We start from the raw sequence: 26,302 nt of genomic DNA, 5'->3' as shown, positions 1-26,302 counted from the left end.
TCTGCTATATAAATCTAACACCAATTTCTATCACAGAGCAGCAAAATTTGTCTGTCATCCTAAAATTGCTGTGTGACCCCTTCGGATGAAAATACCTGTAGATGGGATCCATGAAGAAGGGCGAAGGTTTGGCGTAGTGGAGTGAGGGCTGCTGCTGAGGAGGAGGTTGTGGAAGGGACACTTGCTGCTGAGGCATCTGGGGTTGGTGGAGGTTCTGAGACTGGTTTAATACTGGATGCTCCTCTTTAGTTGGCATCTTGCAGTTGGTGCTATGGATGTGATTCTTACGCTGCTCAGGTGTTCCACCGTTCTGACTGGCTCTGCTCCGGCCTCCAATGCTCAGATCCAGAGGCTGATCCTCACCACTGGGAAGAAGTACACTAGAAGGCTTACTGGAGGGTGGAAGGAAAGACTTCACTTCCTTGGGCTTGGTGGTGAGGTCAAAGGGTGACTCTGCAGCAGTGGTGGTAGCCATTTTCTGTATGTGCTCACGAGGTGATTTGGGTTCTGGTTTTAGGAACATGTTGGGGTTGAGTGCTCTGTCTGTGAAAGGGTACAAGGAATGTGGAAAGTTGGGTAAGAACTGAAAGGGGAACATGGATGGGTAAGACAAGGAGCCCATTTTTTTCTCCTGCAAGCCCATAAAGCCTGGCCCAAAGTACTTTTCAGCAATGGAAGCGATGGCTTTGATAGAGTCGGTTGTGGCACCTGTAGGTGGGAGTGCCTGCTCATCAGGAGGGGGAAAGAAGGAATGCTGGGAAGAGAGGAAAGGGCGATCATGAGGAAGGTTACCTGAGCTGGACACCGACACTACACTGCTGTTGACCTCCTCTTGTTTGCCTTCCTGTCTGTGTTTCCTTCGACTCTTCTCCCGCTCGCTCTCTGCCTCGCTGTCCAGATCAGAACCAGAAACTGTGCCAGTGGTGGTGTCTAGATCAGTTCCGCTGGTGGTGTTAATGTCCTCTAAGTCACTTCCATCAGACACGTCACTCATTTTCACCTTACTCTTGCTGTCTGAAATGGAGAGATCCTGCTTAGACTCACGATTTACCTCTGACTGGCTAAGGCCACTACCTGTATTACCATTGGTGTTGCTAACAGATGTGACCATTGTGAGAGTATGGGCGTCAAGGGGACTATGCGGAAGCTTCCCATCTTGACTGTTACTCAGTGGACTCTTTAGTAATGGGCTAGGGGGTAACAACGTGGGCCTAGGGTACAGTGATGGGGGAAATATCCCTGTGAAACCATGGGAAAGCGACGGGAATGCAGGAGGGGCAGTAGAGAAGGGTAGGCCTGGATGATGCGGCCGAGACGGGAAGTAATCACCAAAGCCAAGTCCACTGTGATTCAAGCCAGGGTGCGGCTTGGACTTGCCCATGATGGGACTGGAGGTCATAGGGATGCCTGGTGTGAATAAGCCTCCAGGACTATAATGGTTCTTTCCCTCGCAGAAGCGCCGATGCTTATTGAGGGAGGAGGTAGTGCTGAACATTTGCCCACAGTCCTTGCACTTGATCTGGGTGCGGCAGTCTGCATGCATTCGCTTGTGGCGGCACAGGTTGGAAAACTGGGTATAGGACTTGTGACACACCTCACCTGGTAGAACACACATGCCTGATTAATTCTATTAACATACTGTAATTAGACTCATTAGGCGAATTTATTATCAGTGTAAGCAAGCTACTCATTCTTTTTGATAGAGTAAAAATTAAGTATGTGGATCAACAAATAAAATACAAACATGTTTTTTATGTAAACAAGCAAAGTATACATGCATTTGAGTTATCTACAAAAGAAGATGGGTGGAAAAAAGAAAATGTGCCATTCTTTCAACATCTATCAAATGTGAACTATAACACAAATTGGAAAAAAGAAAGAAAATTCACAGGAAAAAATGAGCCGATATATGACATGAAAGTTATATGAAAGTTACAGATATTCAGGATGGAGCCAGTTTGAACGTTACACTTTATGTCAGAGACTCATTCAGGCATGCAAACGCATGAACTTACACATGAATGGCTTCACACTGCTGTGGATGTGCTTGTGCTGCTTGAGACCTGAGGATGTGGCGAAGGTCTTGCCACACTCAGGGCAGGTGTGGGCACGGGCACCGACATGCTGTGAGCGAATGTGGCGCTGCAGGTTGCTGGGGTCTGTGAATACCTGCAGGAAACAAAAAAACATAATCCAGATTATAAGCACCGACAATTATGTGATATACATGTGAAAAGTATTTTATAGAGCCATTTTTTATTGACTTTTCATTGAAATTTGTACCTTATCACAGTTTTCACACTCGAAGCGCTTTCCACTGTCGTGTGACATCTGATGACGAATGAGGTTGGACTTCCAGTTGAAAGCTTTGGGGCACTGGTCACACTTGTATTCCCTCTCCTCTGTGTGCACAACCATATGCTGGCCAAGGCTAAGAAAACATAATAAATAAAATCAACAGGTCAGTAATTTACATTCTTAGGCAACATTTCATTCATTCGTTCATTTTCTTCTGCTTTATCCGAACTACCTCGGGTCACGGGGAGCCTGTGCCTATCTCAGGCATCATCGGGCATCAAGGCAGGATATACCCTGGACGGAGTGCCAACCCATCGCAGGGCACACACACACACTCTCTCATTCACTCACGCAATCACATGGACAATTTTCCAGAGATGCCAATCAACCTACCATGCATGTCTTTGGACCAGGGAAGGAAACCGGAGTACCCGGAGGAAACCCCGAGGCACGGGGAGAACATGCAAACTCCACACACACAATGCAGAGACGGGAATCGAACCCCCCAAACCTGGAGGTGTGAGGTGAACGTGCTAACCACTAAGCCACCGCTTAGGCAACATTTTTACATGTTAATTTAGTTTTTTATAAAGAAACATAAGGAAAAGTTCAGTCATGCTTACTCAAGTGGCTTCTGACACTAACCTATACTCGCTGGGAAAGATCTTTTCACAGTCTTTACACTCATGCACTGGTTCGTCGTTGTCGTCATGCTCTTGTTTGAGGTCTTCACTTAACGAATCAAAAATAGAGCTGCCGGTGTTGCAAGAGTATTTCTGGTGCCGTCGCAACTCCAGCTTTGATGAGAAAAGCTCATCACAGTCTTCACAGCGGTACATTTGCTCATCTGAGAATGACAGAACGATAAGATTTTTTGATAATACTAAAACTCATGGAAAGTGTAAGTCATAGAACAGATATTAATCATGTGTAAAGATAAGCATTAAGCGATGTTTTGTAAATTACAGGACTGTACCATTACTTCAAGTACATGACAAAATGACACTGTTTCAATAAACGTGAAAATTACATAAAGAATCACAATGAACACAGGAAGTAAGTAGGAAGTAGCAAGTAGGAACTGCCAAAAAAGAAACAATGGCTTTCCGGTTTTAGCCTACAAATCTTAGTTTGATATAATAATAATTATAACCAAGGTCAAACTAATAAACCAGTAAACGTTTCCATGATGACATCCTCTTTTTTTGCAAGCATTTTACATTTAGCAACCTTAAAGAGGGTAATCACCGCCAAAATCTTTTTTGAAAAAGGGGCATAACAATGATTTTTTTTTTAAATTTTTTATTATTATCTCTCTGTCCCATCAGCTGCACAGAGGACCGGGAATGCTGGAAAAAAGGGGGGAAGTGGGAAACTAATAGCTCTTGGAGAGAAGTAGGGGGAATACAATTATGTGCAGTTTAGCGGCTAATCTGTGAGCATGGGTGAGGTCCCCTGAGACTCCTCAAACCCCACTCCAAATTCCAGCACCGATAAGCCAAGAGGAAGAGGTCTGGAGAGCGCTCTCCTTCATTCTCTCTCTCTCTCTTCTTTTCTTATTCCTTCTATATGTTGGTCGCACAGCCTCTGTTTGACAGATTGACTCTCTTGACCATATTCATTCTCTTTTGTGTTTTTGTCTTTTAATCCCGTGTTTTGAATTGACCCGACTCTACTGCGGCTGCACAGAATCTTTCGATGGCTCTGTTTCTATCTTAGCAAGGATCTCTCACTTTCACTCACTCTTGCCCTTTCAGATTGTCTTCTGTCCATTGCTCCATTCCTAACACGCTTTCTCCCTCTTATTTCTTTTGCAGAAATATCAAGAGAATCCATTGAACAAAACAGTGTATTAGAGAACGCCTGCAGCAAACAGATATTTTAACCTGCGTGAGTCATTTAATATTGTGTGACGATCATGCATTATTCATAGTTTCTGCTTCACAATCAAAGGGACCCATAAACTGGCTGCACTAACAGACTATTCATAGACCTCTAATTCTTTAATACGATCTCCTATGACAGAGACAAATGCAAGAAAAACCAACAAACAAACAAATCAAAAAACTATCATTTACTTACAAGGATACAAGGCATATGTGTGTGCAAGCAAGTTTTGTAGCATTATTCTAACAAAAAATAAAATATGTATATAAAAATACATTTTGTAATATGTTTAAAAAAATGGATAAAATTTAAAAAGTCCCAAGTGCATCAGTGCAAATTTTCTATATACAATTCATGTTTTTTTTGAGGATGTCTTCAAACCTATAATAATATTTTTCTTTTATGCTTCACATTTTAAGGCATTAAACTTCATATTGCATTTTTTTTAGATTCTCCTAAAAACAGTTTAATACATGTAGGTTAAAATATTGAATCTTTATTAATTCAATCATTGATTAAATGATGTTTAAAGTAATTTAGTCCGCCAGTTGGTGTCTATTATTTAAAGGGGTAAATTTTGGGTGTGAAAAATTCAGTGCAAAGTTTTCCTGCCACCTCTCATGCTGAAATTGAAATTTTGCATTGTGCCGACACACTCACACACACACACACACACACACACACACACACACACAAAATACAAAGCTACACTACACTATCGAGTGTGTGTGTGTGTGTGTGTGTGTGTGTGTGTGTGTGTGTGTGTGTGTGTGTGAGTGTGTCGGCACAATGTTTTCGGCGCAGTTTTGTTTAAGAGCTGCGTTCATTTGGTGCATTCATCTTACCTTCCAGATTAGGTGCCATCGAGCCCTCGGGAAAAACTCCGTCCTTCATAGAAACCAGCAACTCCTCCCCAACTTCAATATCCCTAATGGCTTTATAATAAATCTGCAAACAATTGTATAGAGAAAAAAGATACAGAACAAGTAAGAAAAAAAATACTGTATTAATAAAGTACCCCGGCTCAAACAATACAATATTTTATTATAATTATAGTAATAATAATAAAAATAAAATAATTAAATAACTAAAGTTATTATTATATTATTATTATTTCAACATTATTATTATTATTATTATTATTATTATTATTATTATTATTATTATTATTATTATTATTATTATGCTAAAAGTTTGTAATCGGTATTAATTGTAAGATTTAGACGTTTCGATATCGCATTTTTCCATGATTCCGTGATTGCAAAAAAGAAATTAACAAGTTTAAAACAAAACCAAAAAAAAAACCAAACAAACAAAAAAAAACAATAACAATAATAAATAAATACACAGTTGAAAATAAAACGAAAAATAACACTTTAGACTATAAGGCTTTACCTGACAATTACTAACGAAATTACTAACGAAATTAAAAAAACACATCAGAAAATACAGATCATTTTTTATTGCATTTTATTGAATCAATTCGTATCGAACAAAAATAAATAATTAGTTTTATTCGGACACACAATAAGGCACTGACTGGCGCGATGTAGAAGCGTAATTATACATCATTTACACGTCCGCAATTAAACACAACTACTACCACAATCTCATTTAGAGAGGAAAAAACAGTGTGTAGACATTATTAATCTACACACTGCGTGTTAGTCCACACGATTAGACGAATAATGAAAGCACAACTATGTAAAACATTTCAGTTTAACAGAACAAATCATTCATCAAACAAACAATAAGGCCACAGAGTAGAAGCGATGCACACCGCGGCCTCAAGGGGGCGATCAGCACCAGGCCAAAGCAGTACCCTACACACACACACACACACACACACACACACACACACACACACACACGCGCGGGCTTCTACCCAAACCGCATACTACTGTACTAGATAGGGTGACAAAAATAGTAGGCCGCCATAAGTTACTATAGTTACAGTAGGTGGTGTACTAATTGTTCACGTTATGTAGTGCAGCATCGGGGTTTTTGACGTCTACAAACGCAGCAGTAACACAATCATCCCGACATAATCCTGTGACAGCTCAGAGGTATGTTTCTGAAGTTGGCCAAAAGTTTTTTGTTCAGCAGGGGAAATGGAATATTTCCCTTAACAAGCAATTCGTCATAATAATATTAATAATAACAACAACAACAATAATAATAAATATTATTATTATTATTATTATTATCATTATTATTATTATTATTATTATTATTATTATTATTATTATAGCGCTGGACGTAGGTAAGGATAGTGTATCTAACCTTTTTGTTTTCCGTGAACGGGTAGAACTGGGGAAGTGGTCGGGCGGTTGATCTCAGCAGTTCCAGTCTCAGCAGCAGTTCCGTCCCGGTAGAGTTCACCACACAACCCATAGTCTCATTAAGGCAGCTCGCGGCAGGCCGGGACTCTTCCACCCAGCAGCGGGAGGAGGAGACAGCGGGGACAGAGCGAGTCTTCACCGCTCTCTCTCTCTCTCTCTCTCTCTCTCTCTCTCTCTCTCCCTATCTTTCTCCGCAGCTCAGTTGAGCAGTGTGTGTCGATGAGCGGACGTGAGCGCGTCTCGTTCATTAACGACAGTCCCCTCACGGCCCTGCGCTCCCGGCCCGGCCACTCCTCCTCTTCTTATCTCAAAAGCTGAAAGGACGGAGTGATGTGCCGCGCAGGAGGACCCTCCCCGTTATCTTGCCCTCCTCTGAGCGACAGATTCATCTGTCAGCCACGCACAAACGCACAAACGCGCAAAACGCGCACAACGCGCCTCCTGCCCATGGACCCCAACCCGCCTTTAAAACTATCATACAGGACAAACGGCACGCGCTCATTGTTATCGCCATGGAAACGATGCTTAACGGAAAGCGGTTTAGATTCGCGTTTAATACACACACACACACACACACACACACACACACACACACACACACACACACACACACACACACACACACACACATAATTGGCTTGGCTTGTTGCCTTTTCACAGACCGCATTTTCACAATTTACTATAACAAACAAACTCCAGACTGCCATCATGATTTTTATTGTTTCTAAAAAAAAAAAATAAAATAATGGATTTCAAATAAGAAATAAATAAAACAAAAAAATTGCATGCTTTAGAAACGGAAGTCGTTACATCTGTGAGCAACATTAACCATTAATAATAATATGGAGAGGTTTGAGTCTCCACTCGAAACACTAATGATTTAAATGAAACAAATTTTAACAAAACATTTTTCATTATTATTATTATTATTATTATTATTATTATTATTATTATTATTATTATTATTATTATTATTATCATCATCTTGTTTGTCTTTATTTAAACCACTGCATATCATTATGCAATTAATAACTGTAAATGATGTTTTATGGAAATTTGGATTTTTCAAATTGTTAAACCTAAAGTTTTCCTCCTACAACACACCAGACAATTATGAAATACAGTTTAAGGTGAATATGACAGTTGAATTGTCATAATAGTTTCATTATAAACAATTTAAATAAAATCAGCCAATGTAAATGCAGTGCTTTAAGATATATTATTTAGTTTAGGATTTGTGGCTTTGATAATCTATTACATTTGATTTGACTGTGTTGGATTCAGGGGTTTTCTTATTGTTATATGACAGATGAATTATTTTGTCACAATAAGCTTTCACTTTTTACACTTTCTGAAACGAATAATTAAGAATGATTCGTATATAATCTTTGGGAATGTCTGATTCTTCCACACTGAAACTCTGTCATTTGCTTAAATGGATTATTTTAACCAAATTTTACTTAGTTCAAATGTGTTACAGTATATGCAGAAGCACAGACTGAAGTTTGCTGTTAAACCAAGATGAGTCCAGCGCACGTTTGCTGCAGGCATATGCTAATGTCTTGCTTTCCCCCTGAAGCCATCCATTATGATGGTGCGAAGCTGTCTCTACAGTAAATCTTTTGAGGATCCGACAGCTCTGAGAGGGGCATCATGACCTCCTCACATCGCTTTCAAGTGCTTGGGGCAGATGTATCATCCATCACTATTGTGACACACTATAATCCCCCCTCTGTCACAAACACACACTCGCACACAGACATACACACTCATATATATGACTATTCTTTGGCAAGAAAGTGAGCACATGAGTAAACTTGGCCAGCCATAAATATGTTCAGAAACACACAAACCGAAAGGAGTTGAAATTTCACCCATGAACGGGTGTCCGTTTATGATTGCTAGTTCTGTCTGTTAACATTTGGTACAAAAGCCATGTGACAACGAAACAAGAAATCAACTCCCACTCCGAATATCCATTATGAAACAAGGCATGATGTTTTCTTTTTACTCTAAATGTGGAAGTAATATACTGAGAAACAAACAACCGCCAAACTACACATATATTTCTGTCTACAGACTAATTTGCTCTGTTAAATAATGATTCTCTAATGAAAATTCTCATTTTGTCTTGACTAGGATTAACATTTGTCTAGAAAACTGACCCTTGTTCGGTGGTTTGTAACTAAGAAACACCAGACTAAACACAACGCAAGACTGATTAGGTTTGATGAGTTTAACAGAAACAAAAGTTTAACATTATACAAAAAAAAAAAAAACACAGAATGAACAAATCTTTTTATATTCCAGTACCTGTATTTAGTCTAACTGTGGGAGAGACGTGTGTGTGTGTGTGTGTGTGTGTGTGTGTGTGAATGTGAGCCTCTTCACAAACAGAAGGAGATGGCATGGAAGGTCTGGCGTCATACATCAGTTGTTATGACAAACGGTTTAAGTGCATCTCGAGAAATGACGGCCGAGGGTCAGGGGGTTAACAGGCTTGCTGCTTGAATCCAGAGAGGAAACGCTCGACATTTTCACCAGCGTTATTGCTATTGCTATCAGGAGTCAACTTTCCAATAGTCTGGAGTCTCCATCACCTTAACTCTTAACTGAGCTAAACTTTTCCTCCCTACAATAAGTGATAAGCTGTGAATCTAATCTCAGGTCTAACTGTTGACACGTCTTTAAAAAGTTAGCTCTCATGTAACAGCTCTGTAGATAACACTGGCAAAACAACGCCATCTGAAATGTAGCTGCAAATGTCTTTTTCTTCTTCTTCTTCTTCTTCTTCCTCTTCTTTTTTTTTTGCTAAAGTGTTCTCAGTACTGTAGGTGACACTTATTATTCAAAGTCGTTCATACTTTAAGTGACAGCCACTGACATCCGGATTAGATTTAAAAAGCCCAGGCACGAAAACCACAGTAAGTGGAAAAAAAGGACCTGGGCGAATGAAATACATTATACATGGTCATCTGTGTGGGTTTTGGGACCCGGGACACAAACGACAAATGTGTAAACAAGTAAATAAATGATCCGGGTCGAGTTTTAAAAGGTTACAGCCACATCTGAATTTGCTGGGCGTGCACATATTTCCTATAGCGCTCATGCATTGTGCATGTTCAAATAGAACGGCAAAGTCCAAAGTTCGATGAATTATGCATTTTTGCATTGTGTCGCCTTTCTGAATAAATAATAAGCCGTAGGCTGCAAGACACCGCATAAAATGTGCATAAAAGAACAAAGAGGAAAAAAAAGAAGGACGAGAAAAAAACAGCTAGGTGTCCAAAAAGAAGAGGAAAAGTAAACAGAAACCATACATTTATTTCAGCAGGAGCTATTATTCTCGCCTGAGCTCAGCAGTGGCTGGTCATTCAAGTGAAAGGGCTTTAATGATCAGGTTTGCTAGTTGAAGTCAATTGTTGGTTGTCAGTCTCCGAGGCTGTCCCTCGCCCCCCCCTTCCATCGTCCCCTGTTTGCTAGGCTTATGTTTCACGTGCCATGCTCAAAGAGGATGGTGACCACGCTGTTTGCCCCCGTCGACAGTGGAGGCACAGGGACAGAAAGGAAGAAAGAACGAAAGAAAAAGGGGAAGGGGACAAAGGCCAAGGCTTTTGCTGCTTTCTAAGACTCTGTTCAGACAGAGAGTGAGAAGGGGACATGGCTTAAAATTGGCATTAGCAGACCACTAAAGTCCTTGATAGACACAGAAAACAAGCAGACTTGTAAAACCGACTCAGGTGTTATTATTAAAAAAATAAATAAATAAAAAATATATATATAAATACAGCAAAATCAAAACAACTATCCCACATTCTCTAAACCTGCAACTGTCATTTTCATATTTTAGCCTGCACAACAGTGTCTGTACTTTGAGAGATCATCTCTTACATATTATTTAACCAATTATTCATTTTTAAATATTGTTTTAAATTGCAACTTCTTAAACAGGTCAGTGCTTTAACGTAAAAACAGAGCGCTATTGCAAACTCCACCTTTAGCTTCACCTTTTTTTTTTTTGTTTGTTTCTGTTATTGAGAACAGCCAGGACTCCACGAAGGTTTAGTATTTTATTTTATTTTTTTGTCATTTTAATTCTCTGTTTAGCTTCTATGTGGAAATGAGTTATCCTGCATCATCAAGCTGTGCTGAAAAAATTATATAGAACACTGCAGATTTCAGAATCAGTATAAAAATGTCTATAAATCCTAGCTATTAAAAATTGGCTAAAATAGCTGCAGACTCCTGTTGGTTTAAAACCATATACAGAAGCACTCAAAGTCTTACATGAATAAATTTAAGTCCATGTTTATCTGATTTACTAGGTACTGTATCTTATCTTAAAGATAATAAATCCCTCCCCACTGCTTCAAGGAAGACAGGAAGTACAGTATATTAAAACAATTCCAGGTTTCAGTAGCGTCCTCTTCTCCTGACTTAGATCATACGCTCTTTTATAGGAGTGTTGACTCACTTCCTTTGACACACAGACACTGAGAACGGCCCTGTACAAACAATAGCCCTGTTTGTTATCTATTGTTGGAGAGTCAGTGTCGTGACATCAGCAGGTCCTCTTCACGTCTTCCTGACACTACCAACTGCTGCGTGTTTCTTAACATGCTGGACGAGGTTCGTCAGCTTTAGTCAATTCACGGTGTCAATACCAGTCCGTGAAGAAACTGCGAGTGAAGTGAGAACTGCAATGGCGAGTGTGTTTGTCTGCCAGCAGCTAGATTTTCGCACCCAATCACATTTATTTACTTAGGCTCGGTCATTGATTTATGACTCATGACTTCATCAATACTATCTTCAAATCCTTGCAACCCGGTCGTAAGGCGGTGTTATATAAATGGACATTTTAAAAGCCAGACATTTCATTTAGGAGTATTTTCACCTGACAGTGGGCAAACAGCCTTAAACCTGAGGCCTGTTAAGAGGCCAGTTTCTCTATTTGAGCTGTATGCTTAGGGAAAAGAAGTATGATTTGATCTGGCTTTTTGGTGGACGTATAAAAGACTTTAATTACTAATATGCTTAAATTTCTCTTTTAGGAGACGGGATTGTGGTTTTACATGTAGGTCTGTGGCTAGGACACGGAGTTACAAGTTAATGTGAATGGAACGGAGGAGCAAAAAAAACAAGTGTGTGTGAGACAAAGAGCCACAGAAAGAAGAGAGAACATGGTGGACCAAACACGATATGTAGCTGACCTGATCTTCACTAATCTGACAAACAGCCAGGTTGTGCTCCTCGTAGGACGGTGCTGCCCGTACATATTTTAGCCAGCTCCCGCTCGCCTCCAGCGCTTCATCCAGGCAGAACTTCACATTGCCCATATGGTCCACTACCTATAGTGTAAACACACAGATATTGCTGATTAGAACACATCCTAAATGATACTGTGTTTATATTAGTCTAGCACACTGAAACTAAGGATTAGAACTCATTGAAATATATATATTTTTTATAAATAGTTCTACATCTTGAAGAGAGTGGTGTTCAATTCTGATATAATGCAAATAATTTCCCTTGCCATTATGGCACATATTAACTTCTGTTAGAGAATATCAGTAAAAAAAAAAAATCCCTTTATAGATTAAATACGCTTTTAAATCTGCGATGGAAAGGCTGTGAGTGAAAAACGTTCCTTCTCCACACACTCCCTGACACGCTGCCTGATCAGCGTCGGCTAACCCGACACCAGCGAGGAAGTGAAGTTTGTGGTGTTTGGTTACTTATTGCAGAGAAAGGAGAACGACAAGAGGGGGAATAAGGGGAGGAGGAGATGGACCGAATGTCAGGAAATGACCGGAAGGAGCGTGAACGCCGTTCACGGTGGGGAAGATTTATAGCAAAATGGGAGGGGGGAAAAAATCCTCTCTCTTCCATCAATATGCTCCCCACCCACAGCGAAAAGAGCCTCACTAAATTATTGCTGTGTACCTCTTTGAAAACAAAAACTTTGAACGAATATTCGGTTCTGCTCTATCAAGTTGAAACAAAATATCAAGTGGGCAGTCAGCAATAAAGAGCGAAACTAAATATCCACACAGCATAAATCCAAGCGGCTGTAAATCTAACGGTGCGATGTTTTTTGGGCTTGGTGAGATTTTTCAAACTCTGACAGGAAGAATGATTATTAGAAACATTTCATTTCAGACCAGAGTCTGAAATTTTACCACGAAAGGTTGTTAAGCTTAATAGTTTAATTGTATGTAAAATGAGTGTCTTGCTAGGTTTTAGTGATAAAAATCCCATTAAAGGTTACACTTAGTAATAACTATAAAATATAGTACAATAAATTCTAGTATATTATACGATAATCGACTGAAGAACACCGTGTTCTTTTGGATCCGATTTTATTTCTACACCCTCGTGATCAGTAGGCCTAATTAGAAATCTAATCTTATGAAAGCATTTGTTTTTGAGATGCTGAATTTGAGTAACACTTCAGCATCTTTAGACAATAATAGACGGTGTATATTGGTATACCGGTACTCGGTTTGATCAGCATCATTAGATCATCCCGTTTTTAAAAGAACTGGTCTAAGCGCTCGGTTGTCTGAGTGTCAAATCGAGATAAAAATACGCAACGTTTTACGTTTAAGAAGTTTATTAGGGTGTAAAATAAAAGCAAATGAGCTGTTCAGAATAGCTTACAAACATCCAGGCTGGCTCTATACCACTGTCTATTCAATGTCTGTTCATGTCTACAAGTCACTTTATGGCATGAGGTGGTAGATATGAAGCTACACTACACTAACAACTCGCTCGTTCACCTGACTAACAAAAGGATTTGGGTCTGGTATTGTTGACATTGTAAAGCTGTTGCTTCATCGAGAGCTACTGCTGCCGCAATTTATGGGAAAAGGCCTGCAATGATATAGAGCAGGACTCCGGTTTATGTGCGAAAACAGTCACTGAAAACTAACCAGGCATAGGAGGAAATGATCCTGCACTCTGAACACTTGTGCACAGACACACACACGCATACACACACGAACATGTTCAAGTGAGAGAGTGCTTGTCGACAGGACTAGTGTGACTCCAGCTACAGGTATGCTACATGTTTTATTAAGAGCTGGGAAACAGTTTGAGCTTGGTGGAGAGGCTGCGGCTGCTTGTCAAGGCTGGGTTCAGAAACACATTACACACCTTGAGAGGTAGCTGGGGGTGTGTTTTGGGTGTTTGGAAGTCTGCAAACACTCTGGCTCCAGGTGGAACACTGATTTATATGCAGCGCAATAAAAAAGGAAGAAGGGAGAAAAGGAATGAGGGAGGGAAAGAGAGAACTGCTAGTTTATTTAGCCGCTGACATCATAGTGACACTTTCCTGGAAATGTAGTGGCACACGTGAGGATTATAAAATTATAATCAACCCCTCCTTATTTCTTCCTCATACCTATGTGAGTCTTAACCATGATTAGGCCTGGGGGAAATCTCCTGCGTCTACATTAAGATTACAGAGCCCCATGGTGCTCTTTTTTAAGGGCCTAATTACCCTCATCTGGTGCGAGGAGCCAAACCAGCTAATGGACTGGGAGGAAAAACACAGGTGTTGGCTCTGTGTTTAGATGTGTGTGTGTCACAAGGTGAGAAAAGGGTGTGCCAAAACACACCTAAATGTTTATTTATTTTTCTTTTTTTTTTTTTTTTACTTCCCAACACCTTTCAATGAAGGAATATATAGCACGTGAGGTTCTAAGCTGTTGCTGCACTTTGACACCAATGTTGGTGAAAGGTGTGTGGAGAAACAATCTGACCTGAGAACCAGCCACTGGACGTGATATAAGCTAATCAAATGCAGAAGGACTACAGGAGTGCAAATGCAATGAGAGAGAGAGAGAGAGAGAGGGAGAGAAGGAGAAAAAAACATTTACACACATTTAGTAACACCTGTATTTTTATTTAGCCTCTTTAAGGCTAGGCTGTGCAGAGAAATGCCTCCAGAACCTTATCAAACTGTCAGCTGGTACTGTAACTCCTTACACACACACACACAGCACACACAGCACTTTAACTGTGCTGGGTTGTTCACTGCAAGACCGATACGATGAACAAAGTAAGCAGCCTGTAAAACGTCACCTGCAGTCACGACTCTGCTAGTCGTACCTGTAACCTATCAATATTTTACAACCCTATCAGACATGATTTCTTCTGCACTATACACCCAGAAACAGAATTAAACTAGTTCCTTTAACATGTTGCTCACAGGCTTACACATTTCTTTCTTACTGCTATGCTAAAATAATCACACCTTTGGTAAAAAAAGAGAGCACGCGCTCGTACTAGGGGTTATGGTGTCGCTCTACACACAAGACACAAGAGGGAAATCACAATGCATTAAGAGCAAGCCATAGCGAGAGAGCTTATCTCTCTCATCTGTATGTGTGTGTGTGTGTGTATACAAAAGCCCTGTGGTAGTTTTCAAACCTAAACCACATTGTGAAATCGTTTCGCTTCGTTCTTAGTACAGGGTTACTAAAAGGTAGCGAGTCAAGAGGTTACACAGAGAAAGACACAGTCATATCTGTAACTTTATACCGTCTAAGCAGAGAGTGTGTGTGTGTATGTGCATGCGTGCGTGCGTGCATTTGTGTGTGTGTGTGTGTGTGTGTGAAAAAATCAGAACAGTAGCAGAAAATAAATAATATTTAATCAGTGTATTTTACGGACGTTTTCCCTTTACACAGCAAAATAAAATTAGAACTAAATACGAAGCACATAATAATCTACTAATAGTTTTGATTAAATGTAAGTGAATGTTCCACTGTTGCATCCTCTGCAAAATAATTCCAGCACAGGACTAAAGTGCATAAAAGATTTCAAGCATGGGACAAAATATTGACAAATTAAAGAAAAAAAAAACCTCTACATCTCTTTAGGATTTTGAATAAGTGTCACACTCTCAACTCTCCTATAGGTAGAGGTCATTTCACTGTGAAGGCCACAGCGTAAGATTTACATCATTTACATCCTCATTAAATCTCCCAGTGAGCACTCGTGCACTGTGGATGAGGCCGAGCCATGCTTAAAGACACCACACCCAGGATAGAAATGTTTCCTCATAGATAAAGTAGATTCAAATTGGTTTAAAGTGACACTTCTGTTTAAGGCAAAAATAAATGCCCCCTACAGCGCAAAGGTTTTGCTTTGTCACCCATCTACCATGTACTACAGCATAGTGCAAATAAAAAATAAAATTTAGAAATATTTGATATAAAGTGTATTGTAAAATTAGCTAATGCTAAGTATCCTTCAGTTTAACCAATCATCATTTAAACCATCTCTTTTGTTTGTAAAGTTTTATTTCACTACAACTCTAAACCTGCTGTTCTATTTTACTCTTGCGTGCTGGGAAGAGAATAAATATTAATACATCTAAAGAATATATATATATATATATATATTAAGAGTCAGTACATTACTGTCTCCATTTTCTCTCTAAATATGTAAAACACAGCACTTCTCTTCCATTCAAATGTATCTGTATCATTTTCCATGAGCGAATAAGACAAAGTTAAACAGACAGAGAGAGATAAAGTCCTGTTACTTTGTGGCAGCTAGGGGGCAGTCATGCACGAGCTCTGTAGAGAGCAGGAGCACAGAAATGAGGGAAATGAGTGGAAAGGTCAGGCTCTCCTCCTCATGAATAGACGTCCAGTCTAACACTCTATCACTCTCTCCTCGCAGTCCGCTCTGCTTCTCCCGAGTGGCCTCGCACTTCAGCCAAGCGCAGTGACGTCGTAATTCACTGCCACTGCCTGCAGGTCTGAGAGCAGCTCTGTCTGCTCAAATCTTTATGTTCAGCATTACTGCAAATATTCAAAACATCCCTCCCTTCAGTGGCAGGTCCTCTCTTTATAGATGAAGCTGAGACACCAGCTGCATTTGATCACACCAAGAATTATTACTGTTATTCGATCACACAAGGGGTTCAGTCATATGACGATCATTCTGAAAGCATCTATTAGTGCGATTTAAGAATGCTTACACGTGATTAAAGCCGATTACTTTACAAAGACAAATAGAACCGACACTAGGAACGGTAATAGTTATAGAAATAATTTGGACGTATGCGGCTGACTTTTTGAACCAGCACTGTATAAGATACATGTGGAAGATTTTCATACATTTGGCGCACCGATGCTATTTAGACAAAAACACTAAACGAAGAAAATGATCGTCTGAATAACTTCTTTAATGACTTTCGAAATCAAAAAGCAACAGCTTGTACCTGTATCTAACATTTAATTGGATTCCAGATTCCTACCGATTATCCTATGTGTAATACAGAGAAAGGGCAGAATGACATGTTTTGAGGGAAGTGTGTGATTATATAGATGTGCAATTTGATGGCGCTAATCTGAAGGCTAGTGGAGTGAGAAGAAAAATTTGTGTTAAGGTTCAACTGAATTACTTCTTTAATGATTGGTTGATGTTATAAAATCTAATTCATGGTGTTTATTGTGTGCTCTAATTTAGGCTCTGAGGCATATTTTGACCACTTACTTCTCTTTCTGACACAAACACACATACACATACACACACATGTTCATTCATCACACCTTATCTAGTGCAGGTCTAACCTGCAACTCTGACACAGGATATCCTGCCGCCTTCATTACAGTGGCAGGAGCCATTACTCCACATCTCAAACACACACAAACACACTCCCTAACTCCTTCAAGCTGCTCCTGATCCAGACACACGCCAGTCACACCCACAGCAAAGCAGGCATCAAAGCTCGAGGCCAGGCATGTGTGGGAAAAAATGAGGTGAGACGGACAGACAGCTGCATCTTCAGACAAGCGGCAGCCTGGAAGGAGACAGGCAAGTGCTTCAGGAGAGGAAGTCTCACTCGTTCTATGGTCGTAACAAGATAATGGTGCTGCAGATAAGGCTATGAAATGAAGATGCAAGGTTCCTGTAGGGACTTCAGAGTGTGTGTGTGTGTGTGTGTGTGTATGTGTGTGTGTTTCCCGATAGAGGGCCCCACTCAGAACTGTCCAATAAAGCGATTGAGGAACAGCAGAAGCATCCCCTGGCCTCCGAGCTTTGATGGATTTGACTGAGTCCGGAGTAGAGGGGTGGTGGTGAGGAGGCGGGGAGGTGAGGGGTTGGTGGTGCCAATAACAGTGATCTCTGAGCAATTCTGTCTGACAGCTTTTCTCTGTTACAGAAATTACACTGCAAAACTGAGAAGCGAGAGAGCGGTCATTAATCATATTTTATTAACTTCACTGGACTCGGCTGGAGTGAGGACGATGTGGGGAAGAGGCCCAGGGAGGAGAATGAGGTATGTGTGTGCGCGTGTGTGTGTATGTTTTGGGTGACGGGGCAATGGTTCCCTCCTTAAGCCTCCCTTACAAAATCAACCCCAGACAAGTATCAATAAAATCTGGACCAGCACTGAAACCTGGGTGGGATAATAACATGACAGAAAAACATAAAGACACACACACACACACACACACACACACACACGTTTTGAGTTGGTGACCTGAGCTGTCAGACATTTCTATGACACTGAGATCCAACTATGTGGATGTGTGTTAGTGTCAGACGATGTGCAAAAATAAGCACTCACAGGATGATACCTATCTGCCTGCTCTTCAAAAAAATTTTGAATCACTCAGTGCAGCTAATGGCAGGATCTGGAAAGCTTCGCTCACTCTCTCTGCACACCCACCCACCCACCACACACACACACACACACACACACACAAACACACACACACACACACTTTTTAAAAGTCCAGTGACTGGGTCTGTGTTTGAGTATGTGATGTTAAACCTACAGGATTTACTACCTGTTTCCCCTTTGCGCTGTCATTATGGAGCCAGCACACAACACAGGTGTATCATTACTTATATTAGTGAATGTGAACCGATCATGACTGCTCATACACACACACACAGCTTTGGAAATCTGTGAGGAGTAATAAAATTTATGAGGAAACCCCCTTTTCCCACTGTGTGCTATATGTGTACATATATATATATATATATATGTGTGTATATATATATATATATATATATACATGGTGTGTGTGTTTGAGTGTGTGTGTGTATGTGTGTGAGCGGGCACATTAAACTGTGGCTCTCGTCCATAAGGCAATTATGATTGCAGGCGCTCCTCATTTCGAGAGGGCAGGCCTCTGCTTAATTAAAAAGTAGGCAGCTATGGCTGGCCGCACTCATAAAAGCACATCTGGTCTGCGGTGCGGCTGGTGAGAGGAAGGCCGAACTGCCACTGTGGAGAGAATGAGCTCTCTGATAGAGCTGCTGCCAGGACAAGAGCAGTGACAAAACACAGGCATGACACACACACACACACACACACACAAAGACACAAACACGCAAACAGATGTCCAATGGATGTTTCAAAAGCTTAATTATCACCACAGCTAAACATAAACAGGTCTATAAAGACAGCAGACACAGATGATGCTGTGCTGAGAGAGAGGGAGAGAGAGAGGGAGAGAGAGAGAGAGAGAGGGCAGAGATTCCTGAAGTTCCTAGAAATGCATAAAACTGCATCGGAGTGGCAAGTGCTCCCTCTGGGCCTCCCCTTGGCTACCCTGCAGATCTGCTGCTCTTACTGACATGATGATCATAATTCGTAATAAGAACGCACAGCATTTCTGTAAAACTTTTCTTGTTTCATATTAAGAGTCATGAACCTATTGCATTCTGTATATATAGTCATTGTGTAAAATGCCATGCTGCCTCAGTCTGTATACAAGCGCTGGAGCTGTTCCTCTGCAGCGCCTGACATGCATTAGTGCTTGACAGCACTGGAGCCCTGTTAAGCGACGCAGACAGATCCAGAGGACGGCAGAGCGGCTCATTACTGAAGAGACTTGGAGAGAAAGGAGAGACTGATGAGAGGAAGGAGGGAGAGACAGAGGAGGGGGTCCCGTTCTTCTCATTTAACCCGTGTGCTCAATGACCCCGGCTCCTGACCCTCTTAACCCCTTGGCAACACACTCAAAGCTGCACTGGGAGAGGAAGCTCGGCAGCGGTTCTGATTCACTAGAGCGTTTAACTCAACAGATAGATGGATAGAGAGATAGCTGCGTAAAAAGTCAGAGTTTGGGCCTGTGTACTTAGTGACTTGTCATTGTGCAAGGAGATTAATGGGCATGAGGACAGGAGGTTGGCTGCTTTCTACAGTCTTGTTATAGTAGCTTATTTTGGAACCACTCAAATCTACTTGTTATGTATATTTATATGTGCATCAACAGCTACAGTAATTTGTACATTAAGGGAAATCTAGCATAAAGACGTGAGAGTTTTGCCAGCAAGGAAGTTCCAATAGCTCCTGTTGCATGGAATACACACACACACCTTTGCCCTTAGGAAGTTTTTGGAGCTCCCTAGAAATGCCTCTATGCTTCAGAGGGCATCATTTAAACAAGACGTGAAGAAGTAACAGAAAAAAGACTTGGTGCTGAAGAAAAAAAAGTTATTTTTCAGGCTGCACCTCCATAATGAAACGGTACTCCCCCCCCTCTCTCGCCCAATAATTTACAGGCTCTCGTTATGGCCGGCTGAGGCATGGCGCTGGTGCGTTATGTGTTTTTGCTTTACTAGCCGGCTTTGGAAGTCCGCCTTTTACAGCCAGGCTTTATGATATGTATTTAGGGCAATTAGAGAAGAGATATATTGACTCATTATAGCTGGGCAGGTGCAGAGGGGAGAATGGAGCATGTATAAACGCAACACAAGGGCACAGAGACGGCACAGGGCACGTCTCTTTCCCTCCTGCCAAGCCCGTAGACCGCTAAAGGTTTATCTTCATCCTGGTCCCACTTCTGCATTGGTTTTAATGCCCAGGTGGCTGAATCTGTCCTCGATTTGCTCATTAAGAACGGCGGTCAGAAACGATCAGGCTCGGGGTTGAAGCTAAAGCATAAAAATGTAGCTTTTAACCGTGCACGTGGCATAGAGAAAGTTTAAACCTGGATAGAAATTGTGAGAGATGTATTACAATAAAAGTAGTGCGAAATAAATGACAAGAAAACAAAACAAAAACAAAACATTCCTTTACAAATCATAACCTAAAGATTCTGTGAATTGTTTATAGAAAGCAGTGCTTGGGGTAAAGTGAACATCAGCATATACGAGAACATGGAATTGAGAATTCACTGTAATACTTCATCAAGAATCATCTTGGCGTATATCGTCTCCCTGGAAGAAGCAATTACGAACCACTATATAGAATTTCTTTGAATATCAGGCTGGATTGACAAGTTTTTTTTCCGCGCTCTTTCATTTGTGTAGCCCATCATCAGACGAGGTCCATTTCGCAATGAGTACATAAAGGCTAAATGACTCTTAACAGTGAGCCCACACTGACTTTGAATAATGAGGCTAATCATAGCGGCGCCCCCCGCAGAGGGAGAATGAAAATGTGCCACACATGGGGTAAAATGACACGGACTCCCTAATTGTGGTAAAGGGCTCGGACAGAGATCCGTAGCTAGTTATTCAGCGCGTAGAAACAAGATCAGCCAACTTGGAAGCCGTGCTCCCGACCTCGTCAACAAGTTCAAGATTGAGGCTAAATCATGGACGATCGTAATTTCCATGGCTGGAGCTTCAGCGCCTGATTATTGAAATAACACCACGTCCTCAATAATGTCACATGGTGTTGGGAGAGAACGAGGTAGAATGGACAAGGATGCGATGCTATAAGGAAAAAGTATGTAGTTGCATTTTTAATTCAGTTAATTCGCTGCAAGTGTCAGAAGAACTGGCTTGTTTCTTGAGGGAGAGAGAGAGAGAAATGTGAGAGCGTCAGCAGGAAAAGCAACTGCGGCAGGATCAGAGTCCAGCTACATTACACTTTCTACCTGCAATCTGTTCTATCACATACACACACACACACACACACACACACACACTGGCATAGCATCAAAGAGTCAACAGAAAACACCGGCTTGTGTTTAGCGCAAGGACCAGCTTGCAACTGCTAATGGAGATTAGCAAAAACCTCTCTTTCCTCATGATGGAGTTTGGTGTGTGTGGTTTTCCCTTTTCCTTCTTTTCTTCCCTTCGTGCAGGACTGGCAGTCCCAGCCACAGAACTGCCCAGAACCGGGGGAAAGAATTTACAGACTCGGTTTGCCAGAGTGTCATGATCTTAACAAGAGCCGCCCTTAATGAGGCTCTCGCTCTCTCTCTCTCTCTCTGTATGTGTGTGTGTGCATGTGTGTGTAGTTTCTGCAGCTGCTGAATGCGTGTGTGTAGTGCACTTTGGGCAATAGGCTCAAAACCAGGAAACCATAAATTACAAACCAACCTGAAAGTCCGTCTTACATTACAATTTCAAATATTTATTTATTGAAACATCAAATAGAATTATATACGAGTGTCAGGGGTGGGATACGGTTTTATATTATGGTTTCGCTATTGAAAGCACTTACTAACTAACGGATCATCTATTCTCAGTGTATCTGGTGAGGCCAAAAATGTAAGAACATGCGTTTTCTTGGCAACCGACCAACGGCTTAGATTCCTCTGACGGCACACCTCTGCCAGAGAAATGAAATCCAGCCCAGGAAATGTGTGGTATTTTAACTCAATTTGTTAAAAACAAGAACAGTACAAGAATAAAGGTTAAACTGACTTTTGATGAGCATTTAGTTAGTTATATCCAAAAATGATGCATTAATCATTTCCTTTGCAAAAAAAAAAAAAAAAATAAAAAATGCTGTGTAACCAAGACTACTATTTATTTACAAGAGTGCTATACAAACTGAATAAAGACAATTTAGGGAGCAGTCATTCGGTCGCCTTTGAAAAAAAACAAAGCATCTCTTCCATCCTCGGCAGATTTTAACATGAGAGAGAGCGAGAGAGAGAGAGAGAGAGAGAGAAAGGGAGAGCAAACACTCCTAATTATTCCTTAACTCAAAACAGGCATAACGGTTTCAATTCCAAACAGAATTTTGCAGGCGCGCTGCACAGCATACCTGCTCAACATCAAACTGAATCTACACAATCAACGACGCAAATGTTTCAAAGCCCCCGCCAATTCCTCAGACTCGATTTGTAAATTCGCTGTGATGGAGGGTAAACAGACAAGTTGGGCCTGGCCGTCGCATCTGCCTAGGAATTCCTCGAGCATGAAGTAGTGTTCGATTACGGCTCGCTTGCAGTTGCAATGAGATGGAGGATTTTTTCGAGTGATGCTAATTAATCCAAGACCGCCTCTTTGCTTTGCCTTAGAAAAAAAAAAAACTCCCCCTCCTACTTTTCCAGTGTTCTGGGCAACAACAGGTTTGTGGTTTTAAAACTGAGTGTTTGGTGGTGCTAGCGTAGCGGTAAAATTTGAGCCCAACGGTGAGAAAAGCAATAACACGGCCAGTGTGGCCTGCATGCTAACATCTATTAGCTGGAATGAAGAAATGAATGAGCTCATTAGCACTTGTTGGCACCAGCTGGCGTAGAGTGTGAAAGTGCTGATGGCCTGTGATGACTCTTTCCCTAGCTTTATTTACCTCTCCTGTATACACATTAAATACACAAGGAAGGCCCTGGAGTGTATACACGTAGTATATAACGTATATTGTGTACGTTGTACGTATCCTGCGGCTACCGAGCAAAATCTGTAAACGTTTCCAGCCCTGGGTTTTTAAGCATCATTCCCTAACACACACCTGGTTTTACAGAGGGATGCAGTTAACGGAGAGCACTTAGTAGATCACTGGTACAAATGGCTAGTAAGTCATGAGGAAAGACAGATGACAGCACCTGAGTACAGGGTGGATGCTGTAACCCAAGCCTGAGTTTAACTGTAAATGTAAAAACAATACACGTGCTGCCCGTAACCTCTAGCTGTCTTTCAGCGATTCGTTTCTCCTCCAGAAATTTTGTGTTGAGAAAGTTCATTTTCTCCCCAGGCTGACAAGATGTTATAATGAAACCCGGGTAGTAATTTAGGTGGATCTCAACCAAATTATGAGCGAGGGATAGAGAGGAAGGGAAAGCAAAGGAGAGAGCCAGACAGAGAGAGAGAGAGAGAGAGAGAGAGAGAGAGTCTGTAGGGCTGATAAATCTGAACTCCCTCTATGATTGGAAACACATGAGTCAGGCTTTTCTAATGAGCTCCTATGTTTGGTAACATTGAATCTAAAGTGGCCCCACACTAAAAAAAAAAAAAAAGTCTTACCCTTCCAGTGTTTGGATATTGTTTCGTCTTAAGTATGAGCGTGGAGATGTGAAGTTCAATTCGACAACAAAAAAAATTCCAACAAATTTGTCCACGGCAATTTGTGTTCCTTTAAACAACCTATCCCTGTTCCCTGATGTTCTTAATCTTTAAAGAAAACCTATTTAGCGAAATGTGTTTGTTCTTCTCAGGAATCATTTGAAAGCAACCAAACTGCAGAATCTCTGCGACTAAACAGCAACAACTGTTTTTTTTCCCAGATCTATCGTGTTATAATGTACGAAACGCTTTCTCGTCGTGTAATAGTGTTTATGTGGGACATGCACTGTCTGGGTTCTTGCTTTCTGACATTAAGGTTAGAGAGAAATGCTCACTTGCGCTCACCCAGACCCTGCAGTGGTGCAAGCATCCTTGTAAAACCGTCGCTTTACGGAGACAGGAGGAGCAGGCTCTGTTTTACTGTTGTGTAAACCATTGTTTAACGTCCCACCTTTTTAATATTTCTCAGCTTTCTGGCACTGTGTCAAGCCTCGAACAATAAAGCCATTGAGCTCGGCCCCGTGACTCCAGCTCAATTTGCGCTAAGTGCCGGGTTTAACGCCATTTTCCTCTTTCTCTCAGACTTCTCTTCCCCTCCTTCACTCTTTGTGGTCACTGCCTTACCATGCATCACCCTGAGTGATAGCTATTCTGCCCAGAGCTTGAGAAATGTTTATAGCTACCGTTGGACTTCACCTCGCCGCCCTCTGGCCTTAACCTTCACCCTACATCCGACGCCATGACAGATACTTGGAGCCGCTATATATCTGACAGACCTTTTAATTAAGCCACACTTCTAATCGAGCACAGCGGCCATTGACTCAGTGTTTAAGCCAGTATGGAGAGTGTGTCAGTCAAGCCCCGGGACGTGCATTAATCCGGCCAGGAATGAGGGGGGGTTGCCGGGGGTTACAGGGGATTAATGTATGGACGCCACGCTAGCGCGGTTGACAGTAATGGCCGACACTTGTGCATTAGGGTGATTGCGAGGCTCGGGCTGCTTTCAGGTTGGAGCCGAGGCACCACAAAAGAGATGCAGCGATCACACGATCGGGCTCTCAGCTCCATTAGGGCCAGCGGGAGAGCCAGGCCGCTAATCAATGGGTGTGTGGGATGGAGTGAAGGATGGGGGTGGATGGGCACGGCATGGAGGAGACAGATTTCAGAACCAAAATGCAAAGTATTTCTACCCATTTTCCAATTCCAAAGATGTACTGTATGGTCATCGCTGAAGTGCGTTTGCTTGTGGAGATTTTGTGTCAGTCTAAATAAATTCATTCCAACTCTAGATCTCAGTTTACACGTACCGTACAGCAACGTCGGCGTTACCATAACGACATGGTGAATTCTCTATTTAACAAATAATTCTCTGTTTAATTCATCATTTGATCATTAACAAATGGTTATTCTTCGTAGCCTTTGTATGCTTTTATATGAGAGTTCATGGTCAGGTGTCAAATTTTTAAGTAGTTAGAATTGCAAAAGTAGTTACAAGAACAAAAATAAAATACGATTGGTACAATGCTGTTTTTTAAGCTTTTTGGACAAGAGTAGGAAAAACAGACAGACACACACAGAGAGAGAGAGAAAGAGAGAGAGAGAGCACGAGAGAGAGAGAGAGAGAGAGAGAGAGAGAGAGAGAGAGAGAGAGAGAGAGAGAGAGAGAGATAGAGAGAGAGAGAATTTGAAGGAGATAGATGTGATGTACTCCAGTGCCTCTCTGATAGGTCAGAATGAGACGAGGTGTGAACAGGGCTCTGAGCCTACAGCTGACAAACAGATAACAGATAAGTCAGACATGGTTGTTTAGACATCACACCATCGATCACTCTCTCTCTCTCTCTCTCTCTCTCTCACACACACACACACACACACACACACACACACACTTCCGAGGTATGAGTCTAGAGGTATGACACCTGACACAATGCTCTATCAGCTCCATGCCTGTCTGCTCCTGAGATGTTGAGCAGGTGAGAAAGATTGATTAAACGCAGCGCTACCTTTCATTTAGGAGGATCATTGATCTCATTTAATCACACCAGACCTTCTCCTACACGAGTGCAAACTTTGTTGGATAAATTTTTACCCTAGTTAAAATTGAAAACATGCTGTTTTTTATTTTTGCTTGATTCTGATTCACCTCTGAGTGCAAAAAAAAAAAAAAAAAAAAAAGTTGCTTGCTGCTTTAGCCAAACTGCTGAAGTGGAAAAACAGCTGTGTGTTTCAGTTTTATTTCAGAATGAACTCAGCGGGGAGATGTGAGTTAACCTCTGGTCACTGGACTTCCACTGGGCGAGGGAGAGAGGGTGCCTCTAAAACCAGAGGACGCCCTTATTAATAAAAGGAAAAAAAAGAGTCGTGCATTTAGCCAGTTCTTGGTTTACAGCAAAATGTTTGAAGTTATGTTTAACAGCTCTGGTATGCTGCTGTGCATCTAGCTGTGATTCAGACCCTCATTTATGGCTAACGTGGACCGATTAAAGACACATCAAACAGCTATTCTACGTAAACCTAACCAGCGCATTCAGCTAGATGGATTTTTGGTGTTGGTC

At 41.4% G+C, this 26,302-nt stretch overlaps 1 protein-coding gene across 5 annotated transcripts in view; it reads right to left on the bottom strand.

The window, feature by feature from the left end:
• Window positions 1-26,302, bottom strand: part of prdm16 (PR domain containing 16) — a 163,950-nt gene that overhangs the window by 12,175 nt on the left and 125,473 nt on the right. For 2 of the 5 annotated variants that reach the window (XM_060880748.1, XM_060880749.1), the window contains exons 4-9: window positions 11,738-11,875; window positions 5,031-5,133; window positions 2,944-3,145; window positions 2,284-2,431; window positions 2,016-2,169; window positions 96-1,617 (exon numbers count right to left, since the gene is read on the bottom strand). In XM_060880748.1, the coding sequence (XP_060736731.1) occupies window positions 96-1,617; window positions 2,016-2,169; window positions 2,284-2,431; window positions 2,944-3,145; window positions 5,031-5,133; window positions 11,738-11,875 (2,267 nt within the window). Of the gene's footprint in view, window positions 1-95; window positions 1,618-2,015; window positions 2,170-2,283; window positions 2,432-2,943; window positions 3,146-5,030; window positions 5,134-6,468; window positions 7,075-11,737; window positions 11,876-26,302 lie in introns of those variants that run through there. The other 3 variants (XM_060880752.1, XM_060880750.1, XM_060880751.1) reach the window with 2 other exon arrangements.

The sequence above is a fragment of the Tachysurus vachellii genome, chromosome 11 (assembly GCF_030014155.1).
Source record: "Tachysurus vachellii isolate PV-2020 chromosome 11, HZAU_Pvac_v1, whole genome shotgun sequence".
In the NCBI taxonomy this organism is placed as follows: Eukaryota; Metazoa; Chordata; class Actinopteri; order Siluriformes; family Bagridae; genus Tachysurus; species Tachysurus vachellii.
Note: the sequence above shows the minus strand (reverse complement) of the source record. Positions and strands in the feature narration are given on the sequence as shown.